Source organism: Mytilus edulis, chromosome 4, assembly GCF_963676685.1.
Source record: "Mytilus edulis chromosome 4, xbMytEdul2.2, whole genome shotgun sequence".
Classification (NCBI taxonomy): domain Eukaryota; kingdom Metazoa; phylum Mollusca; class Bivalvia; order Mytilida; family Mytilidae; genus Mytilus; species Mytilus edulis.
Window position 1 is genome coordinate 75,896,347 of NC_092347.1, and position 19,793 is coordinate 75,916,139.

The 19,793-nt window shown below is 30.4% G+C and overlaps 1 protein-coding gene across 3 annotated transcripts in view; it reads left to right on the forward strand.

Moving 5' to 3' along the window:
- Positions 1 to 13,537, forward strand: part of LOC139520540 (protein mono-ADP-ribosyltransferase PARP14-like) — a 32,544-nt gene extending 19,007 nt beyond the window's left edge. For 2 of the 3 annotated variants that reach the window (XM_071313271.1, XM_071313270.1), the window contains exons 9-17: positions 499 to 663; positions 1,080 to 1,151; positions 1,547 to 1,723; positions 4,555 to 4,776; positions 6,118 to 6,311; positions 10,320 to 10,734; positions 11,208 to 11,359; positions 11,867 to 12,044; positions 12,327 to 13,537. In XM_071313271.1, the coding sequence (XP_071169372.1) occupies positions 499 to 663; positions 1,080 to 1,151; positions 1,547 to 1,723; positions 4,555 to 4,776; positions 6,118 to 6,311; positions 10,320 to 10,734; positions 11,208 to 11,359; positions 11,867 to 12,044; positions 12,327 to 12,616 (1,865 nt within the window). In that variant the 3' untranslated portion in view covers positions 12,617 to 13,537. The remainder of the gene's footprint in view (positions 1 to 498; positions 664 to 1,079; positions 1,152 to 1,546; positions 1,724 to 4,554; positions 4,777 to 6,117; positions 6,312 to 10,319; positions 10,735 to 11,207; positions 11,360 to 11,866; positions 12,045 to 12,326) is intronic. The other variant, XR_011663914.1, reaches the window with a different exon arrangement.
- The last annotated feature ends 6,256 nt before the right edge of the window (positions 13,538 to 19,793 follow it).

The following is a 19,793-nucleotide window of genomic DNA, read 5'->3' on the forward strand; positions in this document are numbered from 1 at the left end:
CACCATCGTATAGACTTCGTTATTCATCGTACTTGCTTCGGTCACTTTTTGGTATTTTAACGAGATCAGGACCAACTTCGTACGAACCTAACTATTTTCGCATTCGGGTGTCCATCGTATGTAAAAATCGCGACAGTGTGACGCGGGCATTAGGTTAAGTCACAAGTTTTTTTTAACATCAATAGCTTTGTCAAACAATCATGAAATATTATGAAACATGATCAGAAGCATTGTGAAGATAACACGACATCCTCACCCTAATCCATTCCCTTACCCCGCTCTGTGGATATTTATCTTTGTATACATTATATTTTCCAGATATGATTTTTTTTTATCTGGTTTCAAGATTTATAATTACAACAGAAACTAACAGATGAAGTAGATTTCTAAATCCTGATCAATTAAACTTAAAACATAAAATTAGCTGAATATCTTTTTAATTGAGAATCCTGTATGTTATACGTCGTTTGTAAACAGTTCATTTATATCTATTTATAGATCAAAAAGTATCAGGTGGATGGCAGCAGAGAGCTTTAGCAGATAATAAACAAAGTAGTGTTGACATTGGAGATTTGACCTTGAAAGTTTACCAAGGGGACTTAACTGAGGCCAATGTTGATGTTATTGTTAATGGTACTAACAGAGAACTAGATTTGACAAGAGGTGATTCTTAAGTCTTGATGAATAAATTTTTTTTTTTCACTTTTCAACCAAGTTGCTGATGCTTGTTCATCTGTCATATTCTTGAAACTTTACGGCTATGATTTTCGTGACTGTTTTCTAATACTCCACGTTCACCGCAAGTCAAAATATTGCTGTAAATTATCAGAGCAATATATGAATAACGTATTCACGGAAATATCTGTTCATGGTAATATGATTTGATAATCTGCTTATTTGTAATATAGTTTAAAACGCAATCAATTCGCATATTTGGAAATAAATAATGTGCTAGGCAATGAAGCATCCTTATAAAAACAATTGCTGTCCCAGACTTGAGTCCGCAACAGTCTTAACCGTCCTAAACAATTTAAAAGAGGGACGTTCCACTCTTAAAAGACTACTGTCATATCTTACAGGTGGTGTGTCTCAAGCTATTCTCAAAAAAGGAGGAAGAGAACTGTCACAGCTGTTGTCAATTCCAGCATCTAGTAAGTTATTGGTCGTTGATATTTAACCCTTTGAATTAACACTGGTAAATTTTCAGTTGCCACGCACTTACACAATGTATAGCCAATTCAAATAAAATACTGTACATCTTAAAGTTGTATGACCAGATTGGTTAAAGATTGTATATCAAGTCTATTATGCTGAGTCTGGGGAATATTACTGCTTTCACTTTCTGCGCATCTTTTGTCCAATAACATAGGCATTCATGCTAATTAGTCTTAAACAGTTACACGAAACACTGAACATGAAATATTGAGGTTAATGAAACAGCAAAATCATTCTATTCAGAAGTTCATTATCATGTATTGTAATTGTGGAGTTATAACATTTGTTAAACCTGTATTTTCAATAATTTAGCTTTGTAATATTTCTTTAGAGAAAGAAATGAAGAGAGATGGTGTTGCCACAACAATAGCAGGAAGAAATTTAAGTTGTGACTTTATCATACATATCAATATGGAAGACAGTCATGTTAACTTAAAGAATAAATTTAAAACTGTCCTGGAAAAAGTTGATGAGTTAAACAAGCCATCAGTAGCATTGCCAGCATTAGGTAAAGTATCCAGTAGGAGTTAGTGTAGAAAAGTCAAATGTTTTAATACTATTGCAAGATGAAAGGGTCGTCGTTTGTATGTACCCTAAAAGATCGTTGGAATTTTTTAATATCCACATCTGAATCACGCCATATAATAGGCAATTTCACATTTACTTTGTTTGCTGATAAACTGTGTATTTACATTTCCAACATTGAAAACTGTTGAATTGTAATCTGTACAATAACAGATGTGCACACTTAAAAATGTGTAATTCATTAACTCATCATCTGTGTGCAATATAGAACTGCGTAAAATAGGAACATTTGTTTCCAAAGCGAAATAATCATGTCACGTTGAAAATTAATTAGTTTGCCTGGTATTGAAAGATAACAAGGTAGTTAAATTACCACGAATTTGTGACTTATATTAACTTAAAACGTAGTACACAGGTTTATTTATCGTACTGTGAACTTCTTTTTCTTGAAAACACTATATAATGTTTTGGCATAAATCGTGCAAAACATTTCGCCTCGCTTCATTAGCTGATATACATTCCGTTTTCTGGAATTAAGACCCCTATGATGAATACAATAAATTAAAACCATACTAAATATTATTGTCATACACATCTGCACATTCACATTCACAATCGGTCTACAGTTATATTCAGCTTTGCAAAAGGTCAAGTTTTTTCTGACTGTTAATGACGTCTTTTCCCCCTCAAAATCCTTTTTCAGTTGGATGTGATGTTAAACCGATAGACATTTTAGTTTTAGACACATGCTTTTTTTTATTTAAACATGCTGGATTTATGCGATCACTTTGATTATGGAGATGGTGCAGAATACTAAGTTGAAGACATATCATGAAACTACTTATGTCTTTTTCTGTCTTCCATAAATTTTAAACACCATTTAAATAATCAATTGCTTATCTTTGACATGATATTTGAGTTAAGAGAAGATTGGTCGAACCACCTTTTAATTTTAGATATACACCTGCAAATAGTTCCTTTGTAAATAAAAATGTATAATGACTAACTACTTATGAATTAATTTGGAAAAATATTGTTCATCAATGAAATCAGTTGATAAGAATTTTGAAAGTTGATTCCCACACATTTTTTTGGAAATGCGATTACTCCAATTCTTTCCATTGGCAAGTAAGAGTCAGTATGATTTTCAACTGTCATGATTTTCAAATAATTACACTCAACGGTGTAAGTATTAGTTGAAGAAGAAAAACACAGTCTTAATTCACAACAGTTGATATCTCATGACCTGTTACATGATTAAATAACACAATTCATGACACACCTAATTGAATACACACATTCTTGACCTCAATAGTAAACCTATTACTGTATTATTCATTTTGATCTACACTACATTAAAATATTCTGTTAATAGTGTGTGTAAGCTAGCTGAATGATTAATCAGATGTGTTATTTTTCAAAGAAAAGACCCAAAAAAATGAAAACAGTATTATAAAAATGTAAGCCAAACGTGTTTCACTTGTAAAATCAGTGTCATTATCATCTGACATACTAATTAATTAGTAACAATTATCAGAAATGTGGTTGAAAAAATAAATAAAATTGCTTAACTCTAATTTGAGTTTTTTCTGGTATATAATTTATTTGTTTGTTCTATATTTGTATCCCATTATATTGCTATTTAAAAGTAATCAGAAATATCTTAGCTCTGAATCCAGTCACTATGAATAACATATCAAAATATGCCATACTTGTTTGATGATGCCCATTTCCCTTCTTGTCAATACTATTAAATTGCATATAATTATAAAATCAAAATCTGACAGTGTCTAACATTGAAATATCAATATAGATATCTATATTGCAAATAGTCCCTACCTTTGGACAATAACAAAGAAAGTTTACAGTGAGTTGGAAATGAAAAGAGATTTTTTTTAAATATTGTCAGAAATAAAATCTAGCTATGAATATGGCTGGATCCCAATATCGATGTTGCTTTGATTATGAGTTGATATTGCCTTTGAACAAGCTATAAGCAACTTTGAGTACACATATTTGCCTTTTGTATAATGTTTGTTTTAAAGGATGTATAAAAACCATGGTATGTCTAGTCTTTGGTTTTATTTTATGCTTGGGTCTTCTATAACCGACAATACCATATGGGTTTTTTTCATTGTTAATGGCCCATATGTATTGTTGCCTATAATTGCGTTTTCAATTTCATTTGAAATGTTGTGAAAATAGAAGCATTGACAATCGTACCGAATCTCCTCATTTCATATGGTGTCTTACGTTTCCATTTGAAGATTAGACATTTATAGCCTTACTAAGAAAGGAGGCATCCACAAACTATGGAAAATAAACACAATATTCACTAAAGGAATGTAGCAAAATTATGAGACCACACTTTCGTTAAAAGAGGCATACATCATGCTTTATGTTTACGACTGAAGCTTCCATATGCTTTCAAACATGCGGAGCCATGTTGCAAAACAGGAACAATATAAAGATGCCATATTAAAATTCAAAAAAATAACGAAAAGAACCAATTGCAAAATAAAGGCAACAGTATTATACCGATTTTCAAAACTCATTCCTCGATAGAAAAAACACCAAATTCAGGTCACAAACCAAAACCGAGGGAAACGCATTAAATAAAAGAAGAGAATGACAACACAACATTAAAATGTAACACAAACAGAAACGAACTAAGCATTATACAACCCAGTTGCGAAATACAATGTCAGTAGAGTTTCAAGTCACTTGTGAGTTAAAATATTTAATTTTCTGAAACCGTCTTAGATTTCAGTAATTTCTAAATTATATTTTAAAGTAAATATACATACTTTACAGGGGCAGGAATAAGCTATTCAGTAAACGAGGTTGCAGAGTATCTGTTTGAAGCTTTGGTCAGTTTTCAGATGATGATGACAACAAATATCTCTGAGGTTCATGTAGTAATTTATGAGAAAGACAAATTATCTCAATTCCTGGCAGCCATGCAGAACTGCATACAGACACAGAGTAACCAATCCCAAGAACTTTTCAGTAATTTTAAAGGAATGTTCGGATATGGTAATGTCAAATCTCTAGTATCTAACTTAATGTGAAGGAATGTTTTAATATGGTAATGTCATATATATTTTCTAGCTCAGAGGTAAGGAATGTTTAAATATGGTAATGTCAGATCTCTATAATCTAGCTTAGAGTTAAGAAATGTTTATATATGGGAATGTCAGATCTCTATTATCTAGCTCAGAGTTAAGGAATGATTTAATATGGTAATGTCAGATCTCTATTATCTAGCTCAGAGTTAAGGGATGTTTTAATATGGTAATGTCAGATCTCTATTATCTAGCTCAGAGTTAAAGGAATGTTTTAATATGGTAATGTCAGATCTCTATTATCTAGCTCAGAGTTAAGGAATATTTTAATATGTTAATGTCAGATCTCTATTATCTAGCTCAGAATATGGTAATATCAGATCTCTATTATCTATCTCAGAGTTAAGGAATGTTTTAATATGGCAATGTCAGATCTCTATTATCTAGCTCAGGGTTAAGGAATATTTTAATATGGTAATGTCAGATCTCTATTATCTAGCTCAGAATATGGTAATAACAGATCTCTATTATCTATCTCAGAGTTATGGAATGTTTTAATATGGCAATGTCAGATCTCTATTATCTAGCTCAGAGTTAAGGAATATTTTAATATGGTAATGTCAGATCTCTATTATCTAGCTCAGAATATGGTAATATCAGATCTCTATTATCTATCTCAGAGTTAAGGAATGTTTTAATATGGCAATGTCATATCATCATTAGGTTCTAGCTTTAAGTTAAGGAATTGTTTGGATATGGTAATCGAAAATCTGTATTATTTACCTTAAAGTTAAACAAATTTTTGGATATGGTTACATCAGATTTCTATTATCTGGCTAATTAATATATTACAATTTTCCAAATAAGTATCGACATAGTCAAGTGGGACTGAAACATAAAATGTTGAATTCTATTGAGGTCTTACAGGTTTTCTACTAATTATGCAGAGGTAGTATCAGTCACTTTCAAAACCTTAACGAAATACTTGTGGAAATGCTCTTTGCATTTAGAGACAATTTGCAAAGATACATTTTAGAACCATCATCTCCGTCCTGTAATCTAAGAAAAAGTGGGTTTCTAGTGTGTTAATTGTAAGTACGTTAGGACTATTCAAGCGAAAAAAAAATAGAGGATTGGAAACTTCATGATATCGCTGAGTAAAATAATTACTATAGAACAGTTATATTACATATAAAAATAGTATTAAGGAATGATGGGGTATAAAAAGGTGTTTTCTAACCCCTTACATTTTCCTCTTGAATAACCCTTATCAAATTTAAATCTAGTACAAACATTGAACTTTGTGTTTTAGGAAAAAAGAGAGCAGTATCTACAAAACAATGGAAAGTCAGTAAGATGCCAAGCTCTGTTCTAAATCTTGTCGTTTATGCCAAGAAACAGAATGATGCGGATTCAGTGCTACGATCGTTAGAAGAGAGCTTGATCAATGATTATAGAGAAAAAGTAATAGATGATACTGTTATTAAAAAGCTCTCAAAAGATCAGGTGAGGTTTATGCATGAAGACATTCACTCTGACTGAGAAAAAGGTGTATTTTTAAGATCTGCTTAAGCGAAAAAAAGTCCGTTAAAAACCTAATTAAATTAAAAGAAATGCTTATTAATAATTCATTTTATAGTTATTAGGACTTAATCAAACACTTTTAAAATCTAAAATTACATAACATTCTTTACGTTTCTTCATAAATGTATACGACTTCAGAATGATAGACGTAAAACAGCATTAATATTTTATGATATGAGTCATTGTTAAAAGGTGTACAGCGACCTTTAGTTGCTTGAATCAATATCATTTTAACTTTTTGTCGCATTGCCAATAATACAACATCTGCTTATTATATATGGTTTAAAAAATTAAATTGAGTTTGAGGTTAGACGAAGTATCTGTAATAAACTACACAATGAAATTTTTGTTAATTTTACCTATAAATAGTGCATGCAAATTTTCACAAGATAAAATAATGATGATAACCGTTTTATTTATTTAGATACTAGTATGTGGCATTTTTTGCTTGATAATTTGTGAATAAATAATATTGATCGGACAATCATGAATATTGACAGCTATTTGTACAAAATAAATCATTAGAATTCATTTTTTAATTGAATGACGAATCTATCAGTAAGAAGAAAGTTCTAAGCTAGTGCTAGTTTTAAGATATATAAAACTGTGCAAGAAGTTTCAGATGATATGAAATAAAGATCATCCAAAATAATGTTCCATTACGGTGATTGTAAATGCAATAAATGTAAAAACATTCACAAGTTAGCATAATAAATACTCTCAGTGAAAGCGAGTCACTGTAAATTAAATAAGGTGTTCAAATATCAACAGATTGGAATATTATATTAGTAACGTTTCACACCAATGTAAGGATTGGTTGTCCTTACTTCTATCTCTTTGAAACCGAACAGATGTTTGCACAGTTCTTTTCTCGTAATTTTTGATATTTTTGTTTACAAATCAAGTATTATGAATTACTGTTCGAGTTGAGTTTTTACCTTATTTGCATATAGGTAAACGAATTGTATTTATTCAAAAACAAAATTAGACCTTGTTAATCCTTCATTGAATGCTTTTAAACTAAGCTTGTTGTTGTCAGGTTGTTGTTTCTTTGACATATTCCCAATTTCCATTCTCAATCTTATTGTAAAAAAGCTTCTTTGAAATCAACAAATAGCATCTGAAGAAAAATCTTTTTTTTTCTGTTCTTCTGACAAATCTATTTATACTTTTGCAATTATAATGCACATTACAAGGTTATACTGACAGCAGCGATTGCAGTCAAGAAATTGGGTTCCGTGAAAACCTTGACGAATTTATGTGCAATGCGTTTGTAAAATCTATCCTTCACTATCCATATCTTTTATATTTTTATCTTAAGGTAGCACAAAACAAAGATTTTCCATCCCAATCAGACATCTTTAAACTGATGTTATTCCACTCATCCTTCTTTAAATTTTATAAATGAGGTACCAAAAGAAAGAAGAATGATTAATCTTTCAAATTGTGATAATTTCATTATGACATAATTATTACATAATTAATTATTATGTAATTAGTTGCTATATTGTGATGTCCATACTTGAATAAATTTAGCTTTTTTGTTATTCATAGCATCCCAAAATATTTTATAGCTTCTTGCACAACACAGTTTGACCTCCAAAACTGTGTATCAGATTTTTCCTATTGTATTTCATTCTCCCATAAATCTTGTTTTGCAACACCAATTCATAAGAGATCACTAAATTCAATTGGATATAAAATTTGTTCTATTGATGTTTTTTTGGAGGTCAAGCTGTGTTGTACAAGAATCTATAAAATATTTTGGGATGCTATGAAGAACAAAGACGCTAAATTCATTCAAGTGTGGACATCACAATATAGCAATATAACAACTAATTACATAACAATTGATTATGTAATAATTATGTCATAATAAAATTATCACAATTTGAAAGATTAATCTTTCTTCTTTCTTTTGGTACCTCAGTTATAAAATATAAAAAAGGATGAAATGAATTACATCAGTTTAAAGTTGTCTGATTGGGAGTGAACAAATCTTTGTATTGTGCTACCTTACATTTGATTTGAGAAAGAACTTTCTCATAAACTTTGCTCCGATATTTGTGTAAATATAAGCTCACCAGACTAATAAGCTATCGATTCAATTATGTTGAAATATTTAGATACATTTGAGTTTCTCCAAATCATCAAGCATTGCCAATTATATATAAACTAGCATATTGTGTAATTAGTCATATAATTGTAGTTTCAGAAAATGTTTGTACCAAGGCAGTAATATGATATGTCAATAAAACGTAAAATCACAAAAATACTGAACTTAGAGGAAAATCCAATCGGAAAGTCCATAATCATATGGCAAAATCAAATAACAAAACACATAAAAAACGAATGGACAAGAACTGTCATATTCCTGACTTGGTACAGGCATTTTAAAATGTAGAAAATGGTGGATTAAACCTGGTGTTATAGCGCTAACCCTCTCAATTTGATGTCAGTCTCATCAAATTCCGTTATATTTACAATGATGCGTGAACTAAACAGACATAATAAATAAAAAAAATATGGGTACAGCAGTCATCATCGTGTAACAATTTTAAAAGGAACAATTTAACAGAGCACAAAAAACATCTATCTAAAACACATTCATTGATTCGCGTGTCTGACTTCAGAAAATTTTATTCGTCACATCTATTTGTCGTTCAATGTACATACAAACCATTTTAAAATTTTCACATAGGCAATGTTAGCATACAGGGTTAAAAAGTCAAAAGTATGTAAGAATTAATTTTTGAAATAGACCGAGATTAAAAATAGTCAATAAGTTATATAGAATTTATAAGAATCAACAAATAATTCATTCCACTACGCGATTGAATAATTTTGACGTTTGTGGTTCAACGTATTCAGTAATTCATAATAGAAATATATCATAATGACATAAAATAGAACAATATCATACTGATGGGATCTTTTAAAGTACAGAGTTACGTTATAAGAACCAAAGAAATACAAAAAGTCGCATATACAAAACACACCAGCAAAAAATGAAAGACAATACAAACACATTGACGGGATGTTTAAGTACCGATCCACGTTAAATTGATATCACATAAAACAATCCAACAAGTAATATTAACAATAGAACAAAGACAAATGAAAGAACAATAAAACACGTTGTTAAGATGATAAACAACATCAGTACGCAGAATCTATACATCAAGACCATCATGTATTATTTGTGAAGTTGATACGGAATATTTATCAACAAGGTCTTGGTACCTTCCGATGAACCTTTTTAGAAAAAGGACGAGATGTCCTTTGACATACCCCTGGTTCATCAAGTTTCTACTTAGACACTGATGACGTTTTACAAAGTATGAGTAGGAGCTGCAAGCTCTTGTATATTGAATAAGTTGGGAAATATATACCCCATATGCAGGTGAAGTTGGTATAAGGCGACTAAGGTGGGAGAAATTTATAATTTCAAAATTAAAATCGTCTCTTTTGTCATAGATTCTGGTACTGAGATGACTGTGTAAGTCAAATTCGAGATATAAGTCTAAAAATGAGGCGGAGGAAGCCGTGTCTGTTGTTTATTTAATTAAGTTAGGAATACTTCTTTACTGTAGAGAGACAGACAAAACGAATTTTGTGTACATTTATATAATAAGAGACTCTTTACACTAATGAAAATTTAAAATAAAAGTAATTGATAAAAAGAAAAAAATGTATAAAAACATCCAGAATTACTTTGTTGTGGCTATTCCAGAATTGATTGTATTGGGGGTCGGGTAGCACTTTTATTCAATTTTGATGTGTCACGCTGATTTTAAAATATAAGCCTGATAGATTTCCAGAAAATAGCAAAAGTTTTATGCATGGTGATATAATTTTCTGATTAATACTGGAACAGCCCCTATTGTCATTTGGGTATAATATTGAACTTGAAATTGTTTTTTATCGTAGGAAGCTAAAATTATGAAGGTAGAAGAAACATGTGAAATAGAGATAGAATTTAACAGGAGAATAGGTCGCATCAAAGTCAGAGGTTTTATAGAAAATCTGTCAGAGGCAATGGATGAGGTCCACAAAATCTTACGTGACATTGACAGACAGAAACAGAAACAACAACATGCTAAGTTAGTAGCAGATATGGTGCAGTGGTGTTTTATTTCTATAGAAGATACTGGGCAAAAACTGAAGGAGTATTCAGCTGAAGTTAATCTTCTTTTAGAACAAGCACTAAAAAACAATGAGCCACATGGATACTTCCTTGATATCAGTGGAAATACGTATATTGTGGATTTTAATACTTATGAGGAATATCCTGAGGATGATCCATTTGCTACTGTGGCTGTCCTCAGAAAGTCTAAATTGACAGGTAAATGTGGAATGTAAAATACATGTCTTATTGGTCGAGTTTTTCTGTTAAGCTTGATGTTTTATAATGTCCTTTTATATGACAACATATGTAACTTCTGGTTGAGCAGATCGCCATGCGAAGGGTAAATGAAATATAGTATCTTTCAAAGACTTTGGAGTCAATTTAATAGAATCAAGTGAATCAAGCCTAATACTTATTATAGTATATCAGCTAAAAAAAAAAAACATTAAGACGAACAGTTCCTGGTGTTGATTCATAGCCTAAAAATGTTTTGTCCTTTCTGAACCTGCCTGGTCAAGATATAAATCATCACCCGGTATTGTTAATTATTTGTTTTTGCATTTCTACTTTTTTAAAGATTGTGTTTGTTGTTTGAATATATACAAGTATCGTTTAAACAAAAACCGTATTTAGATGAAAAGCAGAGTAATTACATGTCTTGTGTATAATAAATTTATGTCTAATTGCAGATGGTGCTTTTGATATGCCATCTAAATGGGCACCAATGGATCAAACTGAGAATATAAAGATTGTTACATTACAACCTGCTGATAAAGAATACCAAGACGTTGTACAAGATTTCCAGACGAACATGGCAGGATATTATAATAGCATTATTAAGGTATCAGCAATGAACAGAAGCAAATTTTATTAATATGTATGTTCCATTTGATCATGTCGAGAGTTGTGTTTAATGTAGAAATGAAGCATTTCAATGATATCAAATTGATCATAACCAGAAATTGGAACACTATTCCAATGCATTCTATGTTGTGAGGTGACATTTTATCTTTTTTTAATGTAATTTTTACATTAAGTTAGGTAAAGATTTGTTCATATCCCAATCTAAAATTATAGATGGATGAATATTCTCCATTTTGATATACACAAATAAAGGCAAATATAGGTATATATTAACGTCTCCGCACAGCAAAGAAATGGAATTTGAGTTAACATTTATTGTAATCAATGTCTACCCAAATTTGAAATTTGTCGTCACCTTGGGGAGATCAGTTTAAGATTCTGATGTGTTTGAGCTTTTAATTTTGCTATTTGATTATGGACTTTCCTTTTTTAACTTTCCTCGGAGTTCAGTATTTTTATGATTTTACTTTTAACATTTTTTTAGATAGAGAAAATACAGAACAGAACATTACAGCAACAATACGCAGCTAAGAAAAAGTCCATGGATTCTACAAATGCTAAAAGGAATAATAACGAACTTAAACTTTGGCATTGTACAGCCATGGAGGCAGTTGATAGCATTAATACATATGGATTCAACAGAAGTTATTGTGGAAAGAACGGTAATTTAAAACATTACAAGCAAATTAACATCTTCTTATTAAATTTTTCATATTTCTTTTATGTGATTTTTCTCTCTTTTATTTTATTGCTGATTTATTCAACTAAATTTCTATGTTGTTTTTTGTATCAATATCTACAGTAAACATTCTTGTATATATTCAACACTCAAATCTTGTTTGATTTATTTTCATATGATCTACAATAGATACATATTTCATATCTACATACAATAGGTAAGTAACGGTAACCACAAAGTGAATGAATATATTACTTTTTTTCAGCGGTTGCATATGGTAATGGTGTATACTTTGCTGTCAATCCAACGTACTCTGCTCAAGCTCAGTATGCTCGTCCTGATCCCAATGGTAACAAGAGGATGTATATGTGTAAAGTTCTAGTAGGAGAATTCACCAAAGGACAGGGTGGTATGAATGTACCACCACCTAAACCAGTAGCTGGTGGTGGCCATATTTTATATGACAGTGTCGTTGACAACCCTCTAAGTCCTCGCATCTTTGTAATATTCCATGACACACAGGCTTATCCTGAATATCTCATTGTGTTCAAATGATTCATCTTTACTGTGTGGAAATAAATTCTAGAAATAACTGTTTGTAAGCCAATTAAGAAAATGTATAAAAATTCAAACGCAAATTAAAGTTGATAATTTTGATAAATAATCTCTCGGACATTTATACTAGCATTCTGAAAATTAGTTTTTAGAATTAAAATGCGTAATCACCAAACAGCTGTGCATCAAATTATCAAGAATAAGAAATATAAGCATTCTCAAACAATACACATAAAAAAAAAATTCTTACATTTTTTCATTCCTATTATGAGGTTAAAAGAGTACAACCATGCCATTCGAGAATATGATTTCGATAAAATTGATGGAATTTTGCATATTTACCTCCTTAGATATGAAAATCTTTTTATTATCAATCTATATTTTTTTCTTCAAAATTAAAAACAATAAATTTGAGAAACAAATCAATTTTTTTGATTTAAAATTCGTCAGAATCGAGTGGTGTCTTTCTTACACTAAAACGATATAAATGAATTTAAAAATAATTGCAACGAATAATTTTTGTTCAAATGATTTAAAATGAGACAATAATCATTTATTTAATAAAAAGTAAAAATTTTTAATTGCAATGCAAGCTGTTAATGAAGCTTGAAAAACACATAAAAAATTATCAAAAATTAAACTCATCATAGAAACCAGGATTTCAAAACCATTTACTTTACTTATGTTAACCATAAATACACACATTTGCGCGGGAATGTTAAGACATTTGTTTCACATTAACATTTCAATGAAATTATTGAAGTATGATATACTGTAAATTAAAATATAACAAGAATCACAAATATTTTTAATTTAAATGAGTACACATCATTAAATTGTGAACGTGTATCATCAAGATTTGCAAAACAAGGATTCTGCAATGTTTTGAAAAGAAATATGAAATAAAATATATATATTGTTTTTTTGCGATTATTTGGTTGATTATAAAGAAAATCACTGAGGCAAGACTAAAGCGGTCCCCTATTAGCAAGTCAATGGACCCCCTCCCCCTCATATTTGAAGTTTTCTGGATCAGCAACTATACTCGTCGTTCATTTGCTTTTAATCATCTCAAAATTGTGGATCAATCAGTGGTGTATTTAGCATACAATAGATGTTAATACGCTGATAACTGTCAAAGGGACGAACCAGCAAATAGATAGACGAAAAACGGGATAGATAAAATGTCTTTGTCTCTAACTAAGTTGTATACAACTATGTTGTGTTCATGTTACTTATTCTTTAGTTTTCTATGTTGTGTCATGTGTACTATTGGTTGTCTGTTTGTCTTTTTTCATTTTTAGCCATGGCGTTGTCTGTTCATTTCAGATTTATGAGTTTGACTGTCCCTTTGGTATCTTTCGTCCCTCTTTTAAACCAATGACAAATATCTAGATTATAAGACTGGGAATGTGTTTGTTGAGTTCATGTACTCGTTTGCGCCTCATGCATACACATCTTAATCCGTCCTTTAGCTATAAATATTGATCAACTAATTATAGATAATGTTTTCATTCATTTACATACATCTTTCAATTCCTAAATATTTATTGTGAAAATAAATGTACAACCTTGCACTACATATGTTCTGGATTTAATAAGGATGATTTAACAGTAAACATACTTGGAAATAAACTCATCATAGATTGCAGGATTGAAATTTTATATTTACACCAGACGCGCGTTTCGTCTACAAAAGACTCATCAGTGACGCTGGAATCAAAAAATGTTAAAAGGCCAAATTAAGTACGAAGTTAAAGAGCATTTTAGACCAAACATTTCTTAAAGTTTTGCCAAATACCGCTAAGGTAGTCTATTCCTGAGGTAGAAAAGCCTTAGTATTTCAAAAATTCAAAGTTTTATTAACAGTTAATTTATTATCATGAACTTATCAAAGATTGATCATTATCGGATCCATAACGTTATTTCAAATTGAAAATGTCTTAATCATTCAGCAAATCTACCAGGACAATTCTTTTGTTTGTCAGACGCTTGTCTCTTTACCAATAAAACGTAAGTGTTGCAAGAATCGACAGATTTTTAGGTCCATATTGTAAATGAGGGACGAAAGATACCAGAGGGACAGTCAAACTCATAAATCGAAAATAAACTGACAACGCCATGGCTAAAAATGACAAAGACAACCAGACAAACAATAGAACACATGACACAATATAGAAAACTAAAGAATAAACAACACGAACCCCACCAAAAAAATAGGGGTTATCTCAGGTACAATATGCACCTTTAAAGTCAAGGCCGAATACAGACAAACAAATAAATATCTAATATGTTCTATTACAAAATCACATAAATACCAGTATACATCAAATGATTTTAATGTTATTATATGCACTTCTTCCCGACTAGAGTCTTGTTTCCATTTAACTATTGAATGACACTGATTTAAGAAATAAATAGTCAAAATAATATTATTACAAAATGTTCCTGCTCATAGCAAAGAGCACTGAACTGCCATTACACTACTTCTAAATATTTTTATCTATTCCTAAGGTTCCGTCTTTCCGGATACAAGTCCTAGTCGGATCCATTGGTGAATCTTTCTGTGGATCACTTGGGCTCCGACTTAATCAGACGTCACAGGAGTGAGATGTGAATAAACTCATCATAGAAACCAGGATTAAAATTTTAAATTTGTTCCAGACACGCGTGTCGTCTATAAAAGACCCATCAGTAACGCTAGAATCAAAGAGAATTTTAAAAGTCAATAAAAGTACGAAGTTGAACAGCATTAAGATCCAAAGTTTCCTAAAAGTTTTGCCAAATAAGCTAAGGTAAACTATTCTTGAGGGTTAGTATTTCAAAAAATTCAAAGCTTTGTAAACAGTAAATTTATAATATGACCGTATCAATGATAATTCATGTCATCACAGAAATGATGACTACTGGGCTGGTGATACACTCGGGGAATACAAAATTCAAGAGGTGTGGCATCCATTTAGTGGTTGTAAATAAACTTATCAAAGATACCACGTTATAAATTTTATATAATTATGCAAATAGTCTACAAAAGACTCATCGGTGACTGTTTCTGTTAAATTCATTAACTTTTTATACAATAGACGGTTAACTGAAAGATCGGTTTATGATAAAGCTATTTTTATTATTTATTGAGGACTGTATTTTGACAAATGTATGTCTTTTGATTAATTGAAGCATTGAATTGCTAGGTAAATATTACTTTTATTCCTTCTTCAAAATGTATGGTATTCTCAGGTGCCAAGCCAATTGAATGAAGTGTAAAACAAAAAACAATCATTGCAAAGCAAGACATTTGATTGTCAAAGAGTCAATTGTCATCTATGTATATCTCGTGGAAATTTGTAAAAAGGTTACGTTAGAAAAAGTTGTATTATTTGAAGGAATTAATCCGTCATTTAAATTTACTCTAGTAAGGTATATTTATTTTGGTTACATGTTTTTAAATCATCGTACATTTCACAACATATGATATCAGACAGTTAGTTACTTGATAATCATCACAAAATATTATTACTTTATTTTAGGCACAATAGTTTGTTGCTAGCCATGGCAATTCAAATCATTGATATCCGTAATCATGTTTCTAACTTTACTGAAATAATATTATAGTTCTGAAGAGGTCTAAATATAAATGTCCTCTTACCACATAATGGATTGATGATACATTATGAGTCAGTTTTGGGTAGAATTTGTTTATAAAGATCTATTTTGTTGGTTACTTAGTTTAGTTGATAGTTTAATGTGTGTTGGAATTGACACGTACAGAACTTTGAAGATGGCAAAGTAAGTATGATATAAAACAATTTGTTTAAGCTGCTATCATGTCATCAAATAAACGATATACCCATGCTTAATTATTTGTTCTTGCAAATTCTTTCTTTGAATAAATTCTGAGGAGAATTATCTAGACTGTTCAGTTTATAATGACAGTTTACGTTTTATACTTGATCAAGTTCTAATCCATTCGAGTAAGTTTTGTTTTCGTTATCCTTGCTTATAAAACAAACCATTCGTAATATCTGTCATTATTTTTATCCAGTCGCATGACGTAAATACAAAATTTATCCTTGGTATCTGTGATGAGTTTATTGATGTGTCGAATTAGAATATAACTGTTCAAATTCGAAAGACGTTTTCATTTTACAATACAGTAAAATGAAATATTAACTAGTAACTCAATTTCAGTTTGAATTATTCAAAAACTTATGAATTGATAGGATAGTTTAGCTGGTTGCATAATTGAATGGCTGTCAGTGTGAAGTAAGTGCATAGCAAACATAGATGTATTCTCAAAATCCTGCAATTGAATCAGTTGTGACAAAAGTAATGGGTACTTGTGGGAACATAGTTTCGAGGAACACTACCTTCATTGTAAATTTATATAAATTGTATATGACATAAAGATAACTTATTATTGGTCCTGCTATTCATATAATAAATAGCTTCCATTGCTTATCACAACTTTTACAACCACAATAACTGATAACATTTGTTTTAGAACAATAAAACACTCATTCGTTATATTGACAAAATTCGTAAACGAGCAAAACAGTGTTATTCTGACTAGCAATCAAACTTTACTGATATATCCATGTGTATATTTAGGACAGTAGCCAATTGCATTTAAACAGGCAATCTGGAACAAACATACCTGCCTACTTCTACCTTTAATTGTGAAAATCATATTTTTTTTTATTAAAAACTATCAATAAATATCATAATTTTAAGACTTCTTGTCTTTTTTAGATACTAGTGATACTTCATGCTATATATATATTTAATTTTTGATTTCGTTATGTAAGCTTGATAAGAAAAAAACCAATGATTGCACTGTAAATGAAATTATGGAGACAGATTTTTGTTTACTTCTATCTTTTACTTCCAATTTTAATTGACAAAACACAAACATTTTTATTTAAATTCTCATAATCGTTTCTTAAAAGTATAACATTATATGTCTTTGAATGACAAGCAACGATTTATATTCAATTATGACCATGAACATTGTAAATATTTAAATTCATGTTTTTTAATTTTGGTTTGAGGTTTTCTTTAACTTCAAATTAAAAAAAAAGGTTAATGGGTTTTAAATACTTGAATGGCTAAGTTTTACTATACAACAAGTGCACGTAAACTTGCCTGTTAAGAAAAATCCTTTATATTATTTAAATTCGTGTTTTTTTTAATTTTGGTTTGAGGTCATTTTAAACTTCAAATTAAAAAACAACGTTGAATGGGTATTAAATACTTGAATGGCCAAGTTTTACTATATAACAACTTTCCTGTTAAGAAAAATCCCTTTATATTATCAAATCGTTCCAAATGTACTTCTGTTGAAATATTGTGTCCTTATACACTTATTCTCAGATATTATATGTTAGCTAGTGTGCTAGCTACCTCATACGATATACACTGAGTTGGTAAATTCCATAGGAAATAAGAGCAAAGCTCGAACCCCGTATAGAATTTATTGACCCCATAAATATCTTATTCGATCACTAGCACACTGTGTTAAGAACTTATCTTAATGACTGTCACAACATGTGTCATTAGACTAGTGGCCTATAGGTTGAAGTCTTCAATATAAAGAAACGAATTCCATCTGTCTTTACAAAAACAAATGCCAACAAATGCAATTTTTTTTTACCTTTTAATGAGTTTTCTGCATTCATTTTAATCGTTCATCATCAATTTCTTTGTTTGTGAAACCTTTCAGATTTTTCCATAACTCCAATCTGTTTTACAAATGTTTTACAAACACCCCTGCACACAATATTATAATATTTAAAAATACCACGTATACAAACCACACATGAAATATATACGTAAATGTAAAAAGTACTTATTATCACCATGCTCCAGATGCTATATGTTTATTGTTAATTAATGTCACAAACCGGTCAAATTCTGTGAAAACTAGAAAAATAATAAATAAGCCTGCGATAAACAATGAACGAATAAAATATCATTTGTGGATGATACGTTACAGATTGCTAATAAACATATAAAATAAACGTACACACAGGGTTTAGTTTAGTATATATATGCTTGGATTGGTTTAACAATTTCGACAATATTCAGATTACAAGAAACTCGTTTCATATGACTGTAAATTAATATACGATTGGTGTATTGCAGGCGTTTTCAGTTTGTTACATACTTGTTTTACATGTTTATTAAATAATCTGACCTCATTCAAAGGTTAAAATATCTTGATATCGGGCATAAAATTGCCGACAACGTTTTGGAATTCTTTCATCTTTTATACAAATCGTAGCTTGTAAATAGTCGACAGGAAGTGTACTTTTCAGTTTATGTACTCATCGACTTAACAGCTCGATATTGGTTTATTGAGACAAATGATGGAGTAAGATCGAGCCACGATGGCGTAGTGTTTCAACAGGGTCATGAAAAACAAAGGAATAGTTGGTCCTAAATCCTCTTTAAATTCTTATTTTTAATTTTAGCGTCGCTGATGAGGCTTTTGTAGACGAAAACACGCGTCTGGCAAACATACAAAAATGAAAGTTGCAGCATCCGTGTTCATCCTCAACCTTTGTGTATGTTATGTATTATCATCAAATACAACTTACATTTCAATATTCAGGATGAACCCGAATGCGGCCACTTTTATTTTACACGGAAACCGTCTAAAATTTAACAAAAAGGCTAGAATTGTGAAGATTTCAGTAATTTAGCATGAGTAAATTGTGCTAGTACCCGATATATATTCATTGTATTGTCAAAAACAGCCCATGTGTATGTAGCAGAAGAATTCTACTGTCCAATAAATAACTAAAAGTTCACATTTTAACAATTTTGTAAAACTGCTTTATTTTGGGGGCAAAAGGTGGTCTTACTGGACCTGCTCCTTTTAATCTTTAAGTCTGATATTTTTTGCTCAGAGAAGACGCATGCTTACATATAAGAAGTTACCTTTTGATTCTTATTTCGAATGGAAGAAATTATCTGTACAGGGGTGTATAAACCCTTGGTTTTACTTTTTACAGTTTGTCTTTTTTTTAATTATGATTTTATTTATTATTCTTTTGTTGTCATCTGCAAGTTTGCAAATCTTGATTTTGACGTCACCTTCGACGTTATAGACTGAGAATTTCATGTAAAACACTGTGGATTTAAATGACTAAAGGAAACACCACACCAATTCAGCTTA